The following is a 20675-nucleotide window of genomic DNA, read 5'->3' as shown; positions in this document are numbered from 1 at the left end:
ATCATTTTCATCACTGTAGAGGAGCACCCTAGAATGTAAGTAATCTCTTCTTTACCTCAGTGTAGAGGAGCACACCCATGATGACAATGAAAATCCTGTAACTGAAACCACAACCGCCATAGTCGCTTTGGCATTTCCCAACACTTGCAATTTCAACGCTCTTATGTGTTTGGTGACCAAGAAATTCGTGAGGCTCACCAAATAAGCTACAGTCGTGTTCCCAACTCACAAGGAAACGATAATCTAATCGCTTCTAGTCTTCTCAAATGTAACTGACACTAGATTCCCTTCAATGTAAAAAGTGGAAGAAAACAAAATCATTGTTGCCATAAGAGCCATGTATAGGAGCAAGTTCATGGAACTAAACTTATCCAACTCAGTCATCATAATTATTGCCTGAACCATGGATTTCAAGAAACACCTTGCAGTGGTGGAACCAATGTAAACCAAGAACCTGAACAAGTGGAAAGTGACTCATTGTTGCCGAAAAGAAGAATTCAAAAAACTACAAGCAAGAGGCCCAAGATTAAAACTTTATTTTGGATTTATGGGGTTTTGTGAAGATGATGAAAGAAGGAGAAGAAAGATGATTATGATTGAAGAAGAGGAAGAAGAATGAAAGATGATGAAAAAAAAAGGATTAGAAGTTCAACAAAATAGTAGTAAGGTTTGAATTTTTTTTAGTTTGATATTATTTTTTTACTAAAATTGAGCTTTCATGTGGTTATGGGGGAATCCAGTGAAGAGTGAGGAAAGACAATTCGAGTGGATGAGTAAATATAATTATCTACGCAAAATTGGTTTTTGGACCTTCTAAAATAAAATTAAAATAAGGATTTTAATCTCTCATATGATACATTTGTCTTCCAGGTCATCTTCCACGTGACGTGTCTAATGATATTGGAGTCACATGTAAGTGTTCACTTGACACGTAAGCATCTCAGGCTACAGTGATGACTAAAATCAAGATATTTAAAAGTTTTAAGGATCTAAATGCAAATTTACTTCAATGAAAGACTAAGTTTGACCGGAACATATAATTTGAGGGACTAAATATATCCTACTTAATATTATAAAGAATTTTAGGATGAGTATTTAAATTGCCTTTCTTTTATAAGTTTAAAACCTAAAAACTTAATATAATCAGTATTATATTATTATATGAAATTAATCATCTCGTGACTCAAAGATTATATAAGTAAATATATATCTCTCATAACAAATCATTCTTCATACACACAATTCAACAATCTACCCCATTAGAAAAAAAGGGGTTAAATTGTTTAATACTTTAAGTTTGAAAATGGTTCATCACTTGAGCAACGTTTGAACTCAGTCCCTACTATTTTAGAAACTATCTAGTTTTAGTTCCTGCAGGAGGCGATGGTCTGGTGACCTTTATCACTTGCCTTCACCGACCCTACATATAATTGCCATATAGCTTCATCAATCTTATCATATTATGTTAATTAGTGAGTTAGTCACATAGTTCATCGACCGGGACCAAAACCAATAGCTTCTCAAATAGTAAGAACTGAGTTCAAACTCTCTGAAGATGAACCATTTTCAAATTTTACATATTACTCCCTCCGTCCCTAATTATAAGCTAAAGTTGTAAAAATCACACTTATTAAGAAAGCCTTAATTGATGCATTGGTTTTCAAAAAAAATGTACAACTTTCTATGTTTACCCCTATTTATGATAACACTTTTTCATCATTGTACTACTAATGGTGGTGCTCCACTACCAATAAATGCAAGGGTGAATATGGAAAGAAATATTAACTTTTGCAAGGTTAGCTTATATTTAGTGACACAAAAAAAGTCTCAATGTTAGCTTATAATTAGGGACGGAGGGAGTATACAACTACCAAACCTTATTTAACAAAAAAAAAATTTGTTGTAAGATTCAAACCCGTGTTTTAAATTCTGACCAACTTTTAGTAGATAGGAAAATGGAAATACTTTATCATTAACGTGACATGAGAGTTCTCTAGTTTTATTAACTTTAGTCCATTTTATGTTTGACAATCTATCAAACGCCTAAACGACACTCCGGTTCGGTGCCGTTTGATTTATTTATCCACCCGCACTCACAGAGCAGTCAACACACAACAACAACAACAACAACAGAACACACCTTACACCGTCTCAGTTTGTCCTTCGCAGCTGCAACCGATGAATGCAGCCGCCGTAGCATCACCACCAACTTGGCGGTGCCGCATGCAGATGCCCCATTTCCACCACCATCCAACTGTTCATTCCTTTCCCCACCGAATACATCCACGGTTGAAAGGTGTGTTTCCCACCACCCCAAGAGCTCTACTTCAATTAATCATCCAAAGTTGAATTCTTTTTGTTGTTCCTGTAGGTTTGGGACTGTGCAGGAAAAATGGGTCTGTTGACTCTACTTTTGCTAGGAGCAATCAAGTTCATGTGTTGCCTTGGGATGATAAACCCTTTGAAATTCTTCCCTCTGGTAGAAAGGCTTACTTGGATGAACATGATATTGTCACATTTCTTGATCCTCCTAAGGAACTTATCCCTTTGGACCCAACTTCTTATAATCCTGCTGCATATCTATGGTCAGTCACTTTAAATTTCTATGCTTCAAGTTAAGCAGCAACAACAATCACCCTTTCATCTAGGCTTGTTCATTCCTCATGTGATACATTAATATAGGATTAGGGTTTATTTGTTAATCACTTTTTTCCTGCACTCTCTAATATGTAGGACACAAGGTTACTAGGTGTTACAGTTAGAGGGTCACAGCCTTTGATTGAAAAAATTTCTGTTAGGATTTAAAGAACACCATAACTTGTTATAAATGTGAAAGTATATGATTACACTCCCAACCCATGATTTCTCAATCAATGAGTTTCTGTTCAGTTATTTCTGCAACTTTATGCAGTGGATATGATATGACTTTCAATTTGGATTATCTAATGTCAGTCTGCTTATAAAAGGCGTTTACTTGTGTAGCTATATTCATCTACTCTGCTTACCCTTAGTGAGTTTATTGTAAGCAGGTTCTTGGTTTTAGTCATAGTAACCAATAAACCATGGTAGTACTTAAATCTAGAGAAACCGTGCTCTCTCTCTCTCTCTCTATCACTCACTCACTCTTCATCTGTATGTTCAGGAAAAAAATTGATGATATTCCTGAGGAAAGGCGTTATCGACTACTGCAATTGTTAAAGCCTAGGTCTTTACCTCTCTCATTTTCTTAATGTTGATATGTGCACAACTGTAATTTGAATCCCATATATTGATCTTATCTATGAGTGGGAATGTTGATATCTTTGAGAAACTTGTGCAGACTTGTATCAAGGGCTTGGCAGGTAGCTGGTACAAGATATGAGGATTCCAAGTTAGTAAAGAAGATTGCATCTGCATCGTTGTCCAACTCCAAGAAAGGTCTTGAATATTACAACTGCCGAACAAGTGGAGGTAAATGAAGTGATTCATTATTGTTGTCATATTTAATTCAAATACAAAGAATGTGTTCTGTTTTCTGCTACTCTGTTCTAATGTCAGGGAGCATATTGGATGAATACATTCCCCCTCTCCTTACTATGAGCCATTATACCTAAGATCTTTCCTGTTTGACTTCACTGGAATCATAAATTCTATATATTGGGGTCGGTTTGGATTTTGTTTTCATTTCCTGTTTTCACTTTTAATTACAATTTCTACAATGTTTTAATATTGTTTCATGTTTTCAAAGATTTGTACCGGAAACGACGAAAACAAGAAAAGTTATTTTCAATGTTTCCTTTACAAAACTTTGAAACAAAAATCAAAATGAAAACAAGGTGACATTTTTGCACCTAAAAATAAAAATCGGGAAATGAAAACATAAAACATTTTCTGAAACCAAAGAGGACTATGAAGTTAGTAAATGTTTCTTTCCTAGCAACTTTTACCTGCCTTCTTTGATAACTTTCTCTTCCAACACTAGTGCTTCTGTGCTGGTGCTGTACCACATGTGTCTTTAATCTTAAAAATATTTTTCATTGTTTGTGTGCGTCTTTTTTCCTCATGTCTTGAGCTTTAAAAACTGATGTTATGAATACTGGACTTTGCTAAATAGGACAGATGCCAATTTCCTGGATAAATTCCTTCAGAAAGGTAAACTTGCCATTTCCTTCTTGCTTTTTGCTCTTATGCAATATATTGAAGACTTTGGTTGACTGTTTTGCTACCTTTTAAGGCTATATTTTCAGGCAAGGATGGGAAGACCTATGGACGACTCATCGGTGAGTTTCTTAATTTTATGTAGAGAAATGCATGGATTCCTTCACACAATTACTACTTTTTTGTGAAGAATGTATTCTCATCAATCTTAAACAGCATTGTTATAATGGGTACATACTACATAATGGACATAATGGGACTAAATGTTAGGTTGTTAAAATCCAACAAGAAAGCAAATTTAGTGCAGTAGAGATGAGAATATTAAGATGGACAAGTAGTTACATAAGACATGATAGGATAAGAACTACAATCACTAAAGAAAAAGTTGGGGTAGCTCCCAACTTAAAGTCTCTATTATCACTTGCCAGCCCGTGCTTTTGAGAGGCTATTATATTTATGGCTTAATTGCAGTTTTGCTCCTTTATCTTTCACCTATGTGTGATTTGACTCCTTCATGTTTAAAATGAGCACATTTACTCCCTCATCTTTCAATTTGTGAAAATTAACTCCTTCCATTAGTGAGTTTTTAAAAAAATAAAAATTGACGGAATTGGCTGACGTGATGTTCATTAAAGGACATGATTCTGTCAAAATTGAGCACTTGGATGTCATTTCACTAAATAAATAAAACTGAAATATTAATCCCTAATTAAATATGAGTTAATTTAGTTTTTTTAATTTATTTGTGTCATTTTTATTTTGTTTATCTACTTATGTGTCACTCTGGGAGGTAAGTTACGCCATCCTTGGTCGTGGAACAAGCAAATTCTGCCTGAAATTAGACGGCAAATTGACAAAGGGAGCCAATTTTCACAAATTAGAATTTTAGGGACCAAAATCGCTCATTTTAAACATGAGGGAGCAAAATCACCCATAGGTGAAAGTTAAGGGAGCAAAACTGCAATTAAGCCTATATTTATATGGTGCCTCAATTGTTCATATTGATTCAAAATGTTGAAAAAATGGTTATTATACACAAGACACACACACACACACACACACACACAGAGAGAGAGAGAAACTTCTCATTTTCTCTTATGCAAAACTTCTCAAAAGATATTTTTCTTCGTATCATCGGATGAAAAATATTTTATATGTCTATAGCTACATCTGTGATATTGTATTGTAACTTGTAAGTATTGCTGTACTGTAATAGAGCCTTAGTTAGTTTAGCCAGCTAACTTAGTTAATAACTACCTGTTAGTTGTTTGTTATTTATATGATAATGGCAGTTCCAAATGTACAACTGCTATGCATACAATTTACTGTTGTATATAAACATACCATTTACTCAGAAGTACAGTAGTAATGAAATTCAGAAATCTTTCACTCTCGAAATCTCTTTAATTTCTTTTCATGGTATGAAGAGCTTCCTGAATCTTGGGCATGGATTTTGAGACCTACCCACCCTTTTGCCAGCAGGAAAACTCTCGGCGAACCCCAACCCTCTTAGCTTTTGCCAAGCACCCTCTATTCCTTCTCTATTTTCCTGTTCTCATACTATACCAGAGAAACTCAGGGATAAAGACTTTTTTCCTATGAAAACAGCAGATAGAACTTGAAATAAAAAAATCAAAGTCCGCAATAGCTTCATCTTTATTTTGTTTTTCCCACAAAACCACCCAGATTTTTTTCGGAAGAGGACCAAACTGCAGGAAAAGCCAACAGCGCCTACTCAATTTTGGAGACCCAGGACCAATTTCTAGTTTCTTGGCTGCAATCTTACTTGTTCAGTCTAATTCTTGTATGAGCTTTGAGAGAAGTTTCTTTCTTTCTTACAAAACCAAACCCAAGCAAAAGCTATACAACTTCACATTGAGCACTGCTAGACCAAGCTCTAAAATTGCCCCATCGCTGAATTCCTTTTAAGAATCAAGGCCATAGTTGATTCTTTGTTTTCTATTGCTGACCCAGTTACTTTAAGGGAGCATCTTGATGTGATCCTCCATGGTCATCCTTATGAATATGAAGACCTGATTACCATCAGCAGCCTCAAGTTTGAAACCCTTACTATTAATAAAATTAAATCTCTTCTTCTTGCTAGCAAAGCCATACTTCATCAGTATCATGATGGAAAATTTCAGGTGATGCTACACCGAATCTTGCAAATTTCATTGTTTCGGACACTCATAATTCAACTTCCAGCCATCCAGTTAACATCCATCCCATGCAAACCAGATCCAAATCTGGTATGTACAAACCTAGACTACAGCCCACTCTTTTATACTCTCAAGTGGAACAAAATAATGTTAAACAGTCCCGTGCAATCCCGGAATAGTTTAATGTCATGAAAGCTGTATATGATCTTAATGAAAAACAGAACATGAACACTAGTTCCCCTTCCTCCCGACAGAGACAAAATCGGATGTAAACCCTGATTATTTCCATGAACAAAGACAAGGTTAGATTGTTGCAAAAGGGTTCTATTCTATCAACAACTCAATTTTGAGTTTTGACTACATCAAGACATTCTCTCCAGTTATCAAGCCTATTAGTATAAGGGTAATTTTCACTCTAGCCCTCCCAAATAGATGGTCAATTCAACTGCTGAATTTGAACAATCCCTTCCTCAATGGAGTTCTTGAGGAAGAAATCTACATGCAAGGTTTGAAGCCAATGATAAAATTCTTGTCTGCAGGCTGCAGGAGGCTCTTATGGCCTCAAACAGGCATGTACAGCCTGTTTGAACAGCTAGCTTAAACTTCAATCAAGCTTCGATTTCCAGCCAGCAATTATGACCCTTCACTCTTTATTTTATTACGATCCGGTGTTGTCATATCATTGGGACTGGCAGCAACCCCTCTCTGATTCAGCAGCTGATTGCTGAATTAAATGATAAATTTGCTTTCAATAAACTTGAGAATCTGGATTGCTTTCTAGGGATTGAGGTCAAAACTCTCCCTGGCTCACTTCCGGTCAATCAGGCTTAAGTTATATTTGAAATTTACTTGCCAGAGCAAGCATGTCAGGTACTAAACTCTCCACAACTATGGTTGGTGGCACTAAACAGAGCAAGCATGTCAGGTACTAAACTCTCCACAACTATGGTTGGTGGCACTAAACTCAGCAAACAGGGTGCTGACCATGGTGCAGACCCATCTATTGATAGGTAAATTGGTGGGGCCTACAATATGCAACAATCACAAGGCCTGAACTTAGTTTGATGTGATCCTCCATGGTCATCCTTATGAATATGAAGACCTGATTACCATCAGCAGCCTCAAGTTTGAAACCCTTACTATTAATAAAATTAAATCTCTTCTTCTTGCTAGCAAAGCCATACTTCATCAGTATCATGATGGAAAATTTCAGGTGATGCTACACCGAATCTTGCAAATTTCATTGTTTCGGACACTCATAATTCAACTTCCAGCCATCCAGTTAACATCCATCCCATGCAAACCAGATCCAAATCTGGTATGTACAAACCTAGACTACAGCCCACTCTTTTATACTCTCAAGTGGAACAAAATAATGTTAAACAGTCCCGTGCAATCCCGGAATAGTTTAATGTCATGAAAGCTGTATATGATCTTAATGAAAAACAGAACATGAACACTAGTTCCCCTTCCTCCCGACAGAGACAAAATCGGATGTAAACCCTGATTATTTCCATGAACAAAGACAAGGTTAGATTGTTGCAAAAGGGTTCTATTCTATCAACAACTCAATTTTGAGTTTTGACTACATCAAGACATTCTCTCCAGTTATCAAGCCTATTAGTATAAGGGTAATTTTCACTCTAGCCCTCCCAAATAGATGGTCAATTCAACTGCTGAATTTGAACAATCCCTTCCTCAATGGAGTTCTTGAGGAAGAAATCTACATGCAAGGTTTGAAGCCAATGATAAAATTCTTGTCTGCAGGCTGCAGGAGGCTCTTATGGCCTCAAACAGGCATGTACAGCCTGTTTGAACAGCTAGCTTAAACTTCAATCAAGCTTCGATTTCCAGCCAGCAATTATGACCCTTCACTCTTTATTTTATTACGATCCGGTGTTGTCATATCATTGGGACTGGCAGCAACCCCTCTCTGATTCAGCAGCTGATTGCTGAATTAAATGATAAATTTGCTTTCAATAAACTTGAGAATCTGGATTGCTTTCTAGGGATTGAGGTCAAAACTCTCCCTGGCTCACTTCCGGTCAATCAGGCTTAAGTTATATTTGAAATTTACTTGCCAGAGCAAGCATGTCAGGTACTAAACTCTCCACAACTATGGTTGGTGGCACTAAACTCAGCAAACAGGGTGCTGACCATGGTGCAGACCCATCTATTGATAGGTAAATTGGTGGGGCCTACAATATGCAACAATCACAAGGCCTGAACTTAGTTGTTCGGTAAATAAAGTCTGTCAAATCATGTCTCAAACATTAGAACACATTTGAAGGCTTGAAATATTTCTTAGTTATCTTCAACAGACTATCAGCCATGGTTTACATCTCTGAGTTGCAGCAACTCATGCTCCTCTCTCCATTCTATGTTACTGTGATGTTGACTGGGCCTCAGATCCTGATGATACGAGGTCCACCTCTGGTTCATGCTTGTTCTTAGGACCAAAGTTTGTCTCTGTTTAAGGAAGTATTGTGTAAAAGCTGCACTGTAACAGAGCCTTAGTTAGGTTAGCCAGCTCAGTTAGTTAGTAACTACCAGTAAGTTATGTCCTTTAGTATATGATGACTTGCAAATGTGCAAGTGCAACTGCCATCTATGCAGTATACTGTTGTGTATAAACATTACCATGTGCTCAGAAGCACAGTAGTGATGAAATTCAGAAATCTTTCACTCCCAAAATCTATCTCACTGTTTCTTTTCAACATCTTTATCCTTGTTGTCCTAAAGTATAAGTCAAATATTGTCTAGTCATTTTTAGCTTCACATTTTTTGTGGTTGCTTTGTAATTCTTTAAATCATGGTTTCTCCGTCCTAATGCTTCAATAATCAATATAGAACTGTAGATAGTAGAAGAACATTAGAGAGGCCGTACAACCATGCTTGTTTACTTAAGAATCTTTGAAGAATCATTTGTGCTGCTTGACTTGTATTTTCTCTCCTGTGGCTGCCTCGCAATTCATTATTTCAAGCTTCAGTTTCATTTTCCTTACTAATGACACATTTTATGAATTTCAAAACCACCCAGGTGGATCAATTTTGACTGCATTTGCTGAATCCTTTGCTCCTTTGTATTTTACGGTGACACAACTAAAGGAAGTGATGTCAACTGAGCAGCCTTGTGATTTAGCATATGAATTTGGGGATGGACTATATGATATCAAAGAACTCCCACTAGGCTTTCCGAAACCAGGTTGGGGCTATTTTATTTCCTTCACTCAGGGCTAATCTTATTATTTATACTTGAAACTAGTTATATCTTTCAGTGGTAATTCATCAAAGATGTGGACAGGCTTATTATTGTGTAATCACCTTGTTATGAAGTCTGCGTCATGTTTTTGAAGCCAATGGTGTATGCAGTTTTCTAAAAAAAATGATATTTCGATGTTAAGATTTAACCCCAAAACCTCTCTGCAGTAGATGTCTGCATAGTGTATCTTGTGGCATTATTTTTTTAGTTACTCTCTTCTAGCTATATTCTACCTCTTCATAGGTTTATCCTATAATACACCAGAAAGTAAGCTGGGTGGTCATTTCATAATCATTGTTTAAAACTGTCATACCCCAATTTTATTAAATATTTAACTATTTTTGTTTTTGCAGTTAAACACCCTTATCCTTTCAACGATCATATTGTTATATATGTTCGCTATCTAGGACCAGGGGTTTTGGTAGCGCAAGCATGGCAAGAGGGAAATAACTTAGAGCAAGTACCACGAAAACTATGTAGCGAGATTTTAATGGTGAAGGATTACACATCATAACAAGAAGACCAGTGAAGAAAATTACCAGTCCTCCCACAGATAAAGTTGAGACTTTTTTTGTTAGCACTTTGCACATTCACAGTGTCTCCTAAGTGATGATTGGCAGACAGGTAATTTTCTGAGGCGTATATGAGAGGAATATGACCCCATCTCCATGTTTGCTGTTTCTGTACAGACAAACTCATTGTAGAGCAAGTAGAGAGAATAGCACATTGAATGATATAGTGTTATAAAATGAGAAGTGACTGCTACATTACTGAGCATAGCAATGTGTAATATCTGGTTTGTAACTTTTAGCCATAAAATATCTGGTTTGAATTCTGAAATGTTGAACATACTGAAGTACTGTTTTGTTTCTGTAAAATCCATGTATAGTTCAACCTCACATGTGATGTCGGATAGGAGCAATTTGCATTTCCCTTTCTTCAACAGTAACTGTCTACTGTACTATTATCACTTTTGAATTATAATATATGAAATATAATCTCAGCGGATAGATGAGTTATGTCTTTTTTTCACAGATTTTGGTAAAAGGCCTGGAGGGTCAAACGTGATCCACATGATTTGTAACAAACTTTTGCAGTGTGTATGGTGAGATGTCTTTTTTCCTTGCTGATTTGTTGTCTTTATTTCGTGGTGTTTGGGTGAGATTTGTCGGTGGAGAGTCATTACATTGTCATAATGGGATACTTGGAGAGGGACAGTGCTTTTGGCCAATAGGGGTCATGGGGGGGTTATATCACCTTTAAAGAAGGGTCCAAAGGATTGCACGGTTATGATGGCATATTCTGCCAGTAACTTCCAGTGATAGTTCCTTGTGTCTCACTGTTTTACTGAATCCTTAATCACAAAAAAGACAAGTTTCTTTAAACACATTCTTACGAGATGTAAACCTTCTTTAATCATTTCTCAGTGCACTCTACTTTGGTAATATTTTATCCCAACAAAGTATTACAGGTCAAGATTTTAGCACTGCTTGTAAGAAAAAGCTTGTAACTTTTTAAGGAATGCTTTCACTTTTGACCAACTGTGCCAGTTATGAACATTCACATTGTGCTGCGAGTTGTCTTGAAGTTTCACACTTTTAGGTTATTTTTCATGGTAGAGTTAGCCTAACCCAAATTTTAAGATGGTGTAAGAGTTTATCATAAATCCGCTTATAGAAGATCAATCACTCATGTATGGGCCACACACAATTGTTCAGTTCTGCAAATTTCATACTCCAAATGTTCAGCCTTAGGCACCAGAGGGTATGCTGAGAAACCTAACATTGACTAGAGATTGATATGGCAAAGTAAGTGTTTTTATATGAAAGAAGAACTATCACCCGAAAGCTAGTTTTTTTTGGGTAGAGTTAGGCCTAATATGAAATCTAAGATGGTATCAGAGTCTATCGTTTATGGGTCAAGCGTAGAGCGTTGAGAAATCACACTAATTAACTAGAGATATGAATAAATATTCATTATAACGGATAGAGCAACCCTCACTTCTAACTTAGCTTTTGAAGTAGAATTAGATTAAATCCAAATTCAAAATCAAGTGAGTTTTTATTTTCTCATACACAAGTGTCAAAACCTGAGTCTTTTTGTTTCTCGTCGGTGAAACCTACCGAGTTTCTGAACATCCACAAACTCCAACCAAGTTTTTATGATATTCCCTTATCCTCTGAATTTCAAGGTTGAGGTTGGCACTTTGCAACATATTGTACCGAATAAAAACACAGCACCTGGTCTCTCTCTTAATGGCGGCATGTTTTGAGTTATAACTATAATTCACGTGAGAAAGGTGAACAAAGTCAACAGCACAGAACAGAAAGATACAATGAGTAATTAACTTGTGGTTGAAGGTCCTGTCAAGATTCATTTTACGCTGGTTTCATATGACATGGTACAAAAGAAATGCTTATTAAGTAACGCCAAAGACAAAGTACATTTACATACATTGATCAGATTAACCAGAGAGGGATTTAGAAAGGTTTATCTGACAACTGGATACTCTCACTTAGCCCTTAGCATCTCCAATGGAGTTGTTTAAATCCAGTTGGCAATTTAAGCAACGTTCCTTATTTTGAAGCATCACTAGAGCAACATAACGTGGCAGTTGAGTTGCTTAAATTTAAGCAACGGTTGCTTATTTTCTCTCTCCTTACTTTTTTACTAAAAAATCATATTTTTTCTTTCATTCGTGTACTTGTACAGTGTCATTACCTTGAAATAATATAAATATAAAAGGTATAATGGGACCCAACTAAAAGTAAACTAAGCAACCGTGGTTGGAGCGAATTTTGCTTAGGTTGCTTAAATCCTATGTGTCAGTCTGGACCCACCGAAATAGTTTTTAAGCAACCCAACTAGCAACTATGCATTGGAGATGCTCTTATCGGATAACATGCATCTTCAACTGAGAGTCATACTTACATTTCCACATTGAAAAATGTAATCTTAAATGCTGGAGATAGAGACAAACTTCAAATTTTGCAAATCTTACACGGCAATGAATTGGGACCAAGGATTCTTAATTTTAAAGAAAAATGGGAGTAGTTACAACTTTTTACTTGTTTTTTTCTTCTTTAACCTTGCAATTAAAAACAAGAGGGAGGAAAGAATTGATTTTTGAATAGTTAAATATTCATTTTGACCCTTAAAAGACATGGGACGGTCAAATTAGCCCTTGAAAAATGAAAGTAGGTAAAACAATCCGCAAAAGATAAAACACAATTAATTCTTGTCTTTGAATGGTGAAAAATTAATTTGAGATCATCCCCAATAGAGAAATGTTTAGTAAGAGCATCTCCAATGCTAGTTCTTATTTCTTAGTTCTTAGCACTATTTATGTGGGCCCGTACTGCCACATGTGCTTAAGCAACTCTATACAAATTTTACTCCACCCATGAGTTCTTAGTTCTTAGTTCTTAGTTCTTAGCACTATTCATTTGGTCCTACAATATCATTATAGTAGTAATATTTTTTACTTTCATATAATTTTGATTTAAATTTAAATGCTAATTCAATACCTAAATTAAATCAATTGATGAATGAAAGAGAAAAAATTAACTTTTCATGCTAAGAACTCAAAAAGTAAAACATCTTATATAAGAACCTAGTTCTTATTTTTAAGAACTAAGAACTCCACGTCATCTCCTCCAATGGTTAAGAACTCAGTTCTTAGTTCTTAACTCAAAAATAAGAACTAAGAACCTTGCATTGGAGATGCTCTAACACACTTTTTTGGACACTTTCCAACACACTTTTAATAAGTGAGATCAATGCGTCAACCTTTTAAAAATAAATCAATCACATGAAGAGTGTTAGAGAATATGTTTTAAAGAATATGTTTTAAAGAGTGTGTCAATAACACTCGTATTTACGTTATGAGCAACACAACTCTCAAAAACTTAAATTTAATGACCACAAACTAGTGTTTAAGAGCAAAACAAAAAAGAACTTAGAAATGTACTTTTAATGTCTCCTCAAAAGCAAAAGTATTGGTTGGTAAAGTGGGAGGATCATGTTAGCCCATTGAACAATTAAAAATTTTATTGAGAGGAAAGATTGTCTCCTTTATATTCATGTGAAATTTTGGACATAATCTCTAAATTTTTTTCAATGATGGAGTTTGGACTCAAGCATTTCAAAAGCAGAAAAGAAACACTTTGTTGAGGCACCAGGGTCCCCGACCCTTGCTTTAGATGTATGTGTTCATTGATGTGCTCTCACATTATTGAAACAGTGATTGGCATGGATACCATATACCTTAGAATATCATTGGTTATGCTTAAAGCTACCATTAAAATAAATGGGTCCAATAAGACACTCGTCCTCTTGCAAAACCAAGGCCCAAATTCCACATTAATAAACCAATTTTATGTCCTCACCTTCCAATGCAACTTTCTCCTGCCGACACTATTTTCTTTTTAAAAATAAACAAGATTTAGATAGCATTTTACGGTTTTTACCAGAACATAGAGTAATAGCACTGTGGCATGTATGTGAAATTTGGCTCAACAACCTTTCAGATTCTTCACATGTGAAGTGAACAGCTTTTTGCTGGAAGTAGTAATACATCAATGTCATTCAACAGGTACATATGAACCATATGTGGTGTGAGTAACAGGGTGTGATATTGAGATAAAATGAATGGGGTTATCTTACAGAAAATTGAAAAGGAAAAGAAAAACATTTGTACTGCAACAATCAAAGGACAAGAAACCAGAAAAATTTCTATAGTGACACTTCAAGAATAATAAACTTATTTATGATTTGACCCAGTGTAGCTTTCAGTACTTTACCTGAGCCATATTCACGAACCTTGAATGTAACTTCCAAAACCAACAATCTTGCAGCATTCAAATTTGTTGGCTTCTTCAATTATTGAACTTTATAACAATCAATTTTCTATTTTTACACATCCTTTTCTGATCTTCTAGCTCATCTGTTCACCAATTAAATCCAGACCTACAAGGAGGAATGACACACCTTGAAATAACAAGTAGTAGAAGTGCATCCCCTGTGCTGATAATAGGCTCCTAACTGCAGCAGTTAGCAGTAAGAATGCAAGTGCAAGCTCTTTCTTGTATATCTTGTTCGTTTTCTTTGCCGTAGGTCTAGGAACAGTTACTTGGCATTCCTTTATTTTGTTAAGCTCAGAAAGTCCACTATCAGAACTTCCTCTGTGAAGTTGGAGACTCATGGCCTTCGAATCGCGTTCTTCAGCAGCCAATAGGTCAGGCTCTGACGAGCGACCGGATTTTTTGGTAACGATCCATTCGTATGAGCTTCCCAGCTGGAACAGACCGGATACCATGGCATTGAATTTGGTTACCGACATGGTGTTCTCAAACAGGAGGTAAGGAACAATGAAGGGGAAGGATTTTGGGGCAGGAAGAATGTTCAAGAATGACATGAATACAGGAATGTAACAAATAACCCAGATGGGAAGCTCAGCTTCTGGGACGAACATCGTCAAAGGAAGAATGATGCAGAATAATGTGAAAGAATAGAATGGGAGGATTAGCTTTCTAAGCAGAAAGAATAGAAATATAAGGTTTGTTTTCTTCCAGAATCCAATCTGCAACATCATGGCACCACAACATGTTTAGATTGTGTTTTCCTCCAAAATAGTGCAACACTTGATAAAGGAAAATACTTAACCTTAGAAGTTAAGATGGCTGGAAGGCACAAACGAAAGAGTTGCATAGGACCAGAATGCCATCGATGTTGTTGTTTCCTATAAGCTTCATATGATTCAGGAAGCTCACAAAGCACCTGAAAGAAGTGTCACTAGTACATCAACCTAATTGCCACTTATATTTAACATAGTGAAAAATGTCACTAGTACATCAACCCAAAAAATTAGTGAAAAATGTCTCTCAATAACTGAAGTCTGCAGATAATTACTTCAACCCAAAAATTTAGTGAAAAGTGTCTCTTAATAACTGAAGTCTGCAGATAATTACTTCACCCAAATCAAGTTCATCCTAATCTTCAAAATTAATGCATACTAGAACTGCCATTGTAGGCTGTAGATACTCTAAGATAAGCTTGGACTGCGATATATAAAAAAAGGGGTTACCTTTACATCGTTGAGATAGATAAATTTCCAACCATTGAGATGGGCCCGGACTGCTATATCCATGTCTTCTACTGTAGTTCTTTCAAGCCATCCACCAGATTCTTCCAGTGCTTTTATTCTCCAAACACCAGCAGTTCCATTAAAACCAAAGAAGTTCAGGAAAACCCCATTAACCTGCTGCTCAACCTCAAAGTGGAAGCACAAATTAATATTCTGGAGACGTGTTAGCAAGTTCTCCTCCTTGTTTACAAAAGCCCACCTAGCCTGAACCAACGCCAGCTCAGGATCGCCCTGCAAAACAAACTTAAGAATGAGAATGCGAAACGAGATTATGAAATAACAAGGAAGAAACATGTAAATTAGCCACCTTAAAATGTGGGACCGTTTGCTTGAGGAAATCTGGATTCGGTTGGAAATCAGCATCGAAAATCGCAACAAACTCGTAATCCTTCACGTAATCGCAGCTCATTGCAGACTTGAGATTTCCTGCTTTGTAACCAGTTCTTAACAGCCTATGACGGTAGATGATATTGGAACCTCTCTGACTCCACTTTGAGACCTCTCCCTTGATTAACCATTGTATGCCTTCATCATCAGAGTCATCCAAAACTTGAATAAGCAAACGATCTTTTGGCCAATCAAGTTGGCAGACTGCAGAAATAGATTGTTCATATACCTGCAGTTAATGCCAAAGTATTCATGATCATAAACGGGAAAGAGTAAATGTTGTAAATCCCTATGGCATCATGTAATCAACTACTACCTCCAGTTACTTCACTTTCTTTGACACAGGTAATGAAATTAGGACATAATAATTCAACATAGGATCTTTTGTGATGAAACCAAGAGGGAAGTGGCTAATTATCATCATGATATGTTCAAAGGAACTATTTAATAATTGAATTGTAGTGAATTAAGAGCACCGACAAATTTTTTACATCAAAAAAGTAAAGTAATAAGAACACAGGAATAAGACAAGACAGTCACCTCTTTCTCATTACACATAGGAATTTGAACAAGCACCATAGGGTATCCATCCTTAGACCCTTCCAAATCCTCACCAATCAAGGGCTTAATCTTCTTGTATTTGATCCAGAAGCAACCAAGAGACAGAATCATTCGATCCACTGACTGAATTAAGAAAAGAATTATGCAGAAAGCTGAGAGAGATTGAATTATGGGTGCAATATAATCTGCCCTGAACTCCAACCACCCAACATAAACCGTGTGGAACCACCCTTTGATCTCCAAAGTTTGTGGAATGTGCAAACTGTTGTGTTGTTGAAAGTAGTGCCAGCCATTGAAGTGAGCAACAAGTTCAAATGTCAGAAATGCCAAAGCCATGACCAAGAATGTAACAATCACTCCAAGCAGAAACCTTGTCTTTCCGGATTTATCACTCTCTGCAGAAACTCCATGGCCTAGAATCAACCTCTTCTTAACAGTGCCAAGCAATGAGTACAGAGAGTTTCCAAGCCAAGCAACACAACCGACAGCTCTATGCGCTTTCAGAAGCAAAACCCATGTGAATTGCTTGGCATTTCTACCTCTTCCCTTTTCAACTGGCTGAAATGCAGAGTCTGGACCATCTATTTCCACCACTGAGTAGTTGGGATTCTCCATGGTTACCACAACTGGGTTTCCTTTTCTTGAACTGTCCTTGGACCACCACCTTGAGAAATCAAAACTTGGAGCCATTGACACTGGTGTGGTAGAAATAGCAAGAGGTTAGTTTACAGAGACAATGACAAGAACAAGTGTTAGTTAGCTGAAGCCATGGCCATTACTGAGGAAGTTGGAAAAAAAAAACATCATTTTTGGGGTTCCAAGTTTGAGAGAGCAAGAAGGAAAGATTGACAAAAACATACAAGCTTTGTTTTGTCGGATCTAACAGTTTGGAATAGTGTGAGAAGTAGTACAAGCCATTTTTGCTCTGAATGTAGCAAAGCTAGGCATAAAGGTAGAGAGAGAGAGAGGGAGGAGAACAAGTGTATCAGAGTGTGGGGTTCTTCTCTTTGTCTAGCTTTTCTATATTTGAGTAGAGGAGATGTGAGTGTGGGGGTTTTTTTGAGCCAACTTGGGAGTTGGGACAATTGGTAGGGAATATGGTACATATTTACGAGTTTAACTTTCATCTCCCAATAACTAAACGTTCAAATTTCTGTTGGTAAAAGTCCTCCTCCTCCTTCTATCGGATTCGCGACACATTGCTAGCCTGACCGACTCCAAATTAGAAGATTGCATGTTTACATTGTTTACCAACAAAGTCTAGCACAACTGTTAGATAGTTAGGCTTCTTCAGCATCTAATATGATTTTAGAATCTTGAGATTAATCTGATAAATGTCGCTGCAGGAATATCTTGGAAAATCGGATTAGACTTAATATTGTTTGAAATTACTAATATGGTTATTTTTTGATACATCGGAAAGATAAATTGCACCCGCCAGAAATCGAGCCTAAGACCTCCCCGAATCCAACTCATATATCCTCTAACTCCTACCCTTTGAGCTATCATACGGGGACTACTAATATAATGTTTAGTTATGTAATTACTTTAAATATTAGAATTTACTTCAACAAAAAATTGTCAGAATCATAAGATGATCCAAACATATTATTAGTCTAGTCATCATATGTTCAAGACGTAATCCATGCGGCTGTGATTAGTGAACAAGTTATTGATATGTATAATGCAACTATAAATTAACCCAAAAAACTAGAAACTTATTTTAACGCTCCACCGCTACCATGGGTCAGATGAGATCAAACAAATTCTATAATCTATGCTCATGAATTTAAGGAAACATTTTTTTATATTTCTATGAATATGGATACATCACCTAAATAATTAAATTCTTCAACACCTACTTTGTAATTTTTGTAATGATAGGACAAGTGGAAGAGCTTGAATAAAATGCTTGGAGGATCAAATCACAATCTTAATCTTAATATATAATTACTATATAATATAATTAGAGAAAAAAATCGTCTCTATAAGATATGTTATTATTAGTTTTAGTCATTTAAAAAAAATATTCGTTTCTTTCCCCTACAAAAGGAGCTAAAATTACATTTTTAGACAATTAAAAAAAAGCTAAAATAAAAAAGTGTCAATTCTATAGGGGCTAAAAATATATTTAAATCCATAAATAAACTATCCACATACATTCAAAACTTGGGTTTTGAGGCCAGCCCAAAAGATGAGCCCATACACCATTTTAGAGACGGTGGTTGATGGTCAATAAAAATTAGAATAGATCGGTACAGTGTCTACGAGGGTTTCAGAGAAACAAAAAGCGTCGCGAAAAGTGAGAAGAGAAGAAGAAGATGTCGTCTGCAGTCGGAGCGGTACCGTTCTGGAGGGCGGCGGGGATGACCTACATCACCTACTCCAACATCTGCGCCAGTCTCGTCAGAAACTGCCTCAAGGAACCCTACAAGACCGAAGCCCTCTCTCGCGAGAAGGTCCATTTCTCTCTCTCCAAATGGACCGACGGCAAGCCTGAAAAACCCAGTACGTTTCAATCCAATCTATTCCCCTTGTTGTTTCAATCAATCTTAGGTTTCCACCATCAATTTCAAAATTGGATCGGTTCTGAACCCTAATTTAGAGCATTGCGTATCAAGTGTTTGATGTTATGCCTCACTGGTTGAACTTTGAAATTTAGTTACGCTTCTTGTGTTTCTATATTTTATTTACTTGTTAAATAGGAGAAATCTTGATATGGTTCTCAATCTCTGCTTTTGTGTTATTCTGGATTTTTTCATTAAATTGTTGCTACAGTCTACTTTGCTGTAACATTGTGACATTTTCTCCTTCATGTTTGCTGAACATGTTTAATGCCCATAAACGTTGCATTTGATAGGGTTTGATGAGAATGTGCTTACCAAAGGGTCATCTTTATTGTTCTTAGGAGGGTTTGTATGCTGAAGTAAAATACATTGTTGTGTTCACACTGTTTGCGTTTCCTATTTTGTTTTGTACTTACTGTGCTCTTATGAAAGTGTTACATTGTCTTGTATTTCTATACTCTTTTTTAATTGATAAGAAGAATAAATCTTGATATGATTCTCAAATTTCTGTCACCACTGAATTTTTTCACTAGATAATTGATACGTTCTACTTTGATGTAAAAAATATTCCGCATGTTTCCTATGTTTGTAGAACAAATTTAATGCCCATAAATGTTGCATTTGATAAGGATTAGATGAGAATGTGCTTACGGAAGGGTTCTCTTTCTTGTTCTGAGGAGAGTATGGATGCTGAATACTTCACAATATTTGTAATGAGTAAATGGCCTTGTTTGTGTTAGTCTTTTCCTATTTGCAGTTGGCGTCAAGTTTATTTTATTTTGTATTTGCTGTATTCTTATCAAAGTGTTAAATTGTCTTCTTTTTATCAGCCATTCATTCACAACATCATGTTTGTTCAGTTTTGTATTTGCTGTATTCTGATCAAATTCTTCAATTCTTTTTATCAGCTGTCCGTTCAGACGACCATTGATTCGGAATAGCAGCAAGCTATGCATGCATAAGGTCTGAAGGTCAATTGTCATTTTGAACCTCTGGTTTTTTTGTTTTCCATTGTTTTTTCTGTCCATGACATGGCACAGTAACTTGATTATGGATTTGCATGGTTTATCATGTAATAATTAAAGTTTCAACATGATTTTAAACTTCATTATAAGTGGCTGTGACTTTCTTCTGCTTTGAGGCCTCGGAGTGAAAGTGAGAGTGAGAGAGCTGCCCAACTAGGATAAGTTGGGTCATATGGTTATAAAAGTTTGGATTAGCTTTAACATCTGGTAGTATTGCAACTGATATAAGTATTTAGCTCGGCATTTGTCTCTTGAAACTTTTGTTTGGGGCATTGCTTTGGAAAGTGCCACTGTTTACCACCAAGGTAATGAAGAGGAGGAGCTTGATTTTGCATACTATGTGCTGGTTGCAATTTATGTTTGTTATAAAGGCTTTTTTTCCTTAAGCTACCTCTCGATGACTGTAACATAGAGGTCTAAAAATTTAGTCCA

At 36.3% G+C, this 20675-nt stretch overlaps 3 protein-coding genes across 3 annotated transcripts; 2 read left to right on the top strand and 1 right to left on the bottom strand.

Annotated features, from left to right (window-relative positions):
* Window positions 1–2015: 2015 nt before the first annotated feature.
* Window positions 2016–10501, top strand: LOC130745675 (uncharacterized). Its single transcript, XM_057598037.1, has 8 exons — window positions 2016–2296; window positions 2372–2585; window positions 3143–3205; window positions 3320–3450; window positions 4094–4131; window positions 4214–4259; window positions 9337–9501; window positions 9912–10501. Exons 1-8 carry the CDS (start codon window positions 2179–2181, stop codon window positions 10070–10072), a joined length of 936 nt encoding a protein of 311 aa, XP_057454020.1. The 5' UTR covers window positions 2016–2178; the 3' UTR covers window positions 10073–10501.
* Window positions 10502–14057: 3556 nt separating this feature from the next.
* On the bottom strand, window positions 14058–17705 carry LOC130745674 (probable xyloglucan glycosyltransferase 5). Its single transcript, XM_057598036.1, has 5 exons — window positions 16631–17705; window positions 16011–16319; window positions 15644–15934; window positions 15223–15336; window positions 14058–15139 (listed from the first exon to the last, which is right to left on the bottom strand). Exons 1-5 carry the CDS (start codon window positions 17339–17341, stop codon window positions 14495–14497), a joined length of 2070 nt encoding a protein of 689 aa, XP_057454019.1. The 5' UTR covers window positions 17342–17705; the 3' UTR covers window positions 14058–14494.
* Window positions 17706–18900: 1195 nt separating this feature from the next.
* LOC130745673 (ATP synthase subunit epsilon, mitochondrial) lies at window positions 18901–20326 on the top strand. Its single transcript, XM_057598035.1, has 2 exons — window positions 18901–19159; window positions 20127–20326. Exons 1-2 carry the CDS (start codon window positions 18973–18975, stop codon window positions 20147–20149), a joined length of 210 nt encoding a protein of 69 aa, XP_057454018.1. The 5' UTR covers window positions 18901–18972; the 3' UTR covers window positions 20150–20326.
* The last annotated feature ends 349 nt before the right edge of the window (window positions 20327–20675 follow it).

This window comes from Lotus japonicus, chromosome 3 (genome assembly GCF_012489685.1).
Source record: "Lotus japonicus ecotype B-129 chromosome 3, LjGifu_v1.2".
NCBI classification, from domain to species: domain Eukaryota; kingdom Viridiplantae; phylum Streptophyta; class Magnoliopsida; order Fabales; family Fabaceae; genus Lotus; species Lotus japonicus.
Note: the sequence above shows the minus strand (reverse complement) of the source record. Positions and strands in the feature narration are given on the sequence as shown.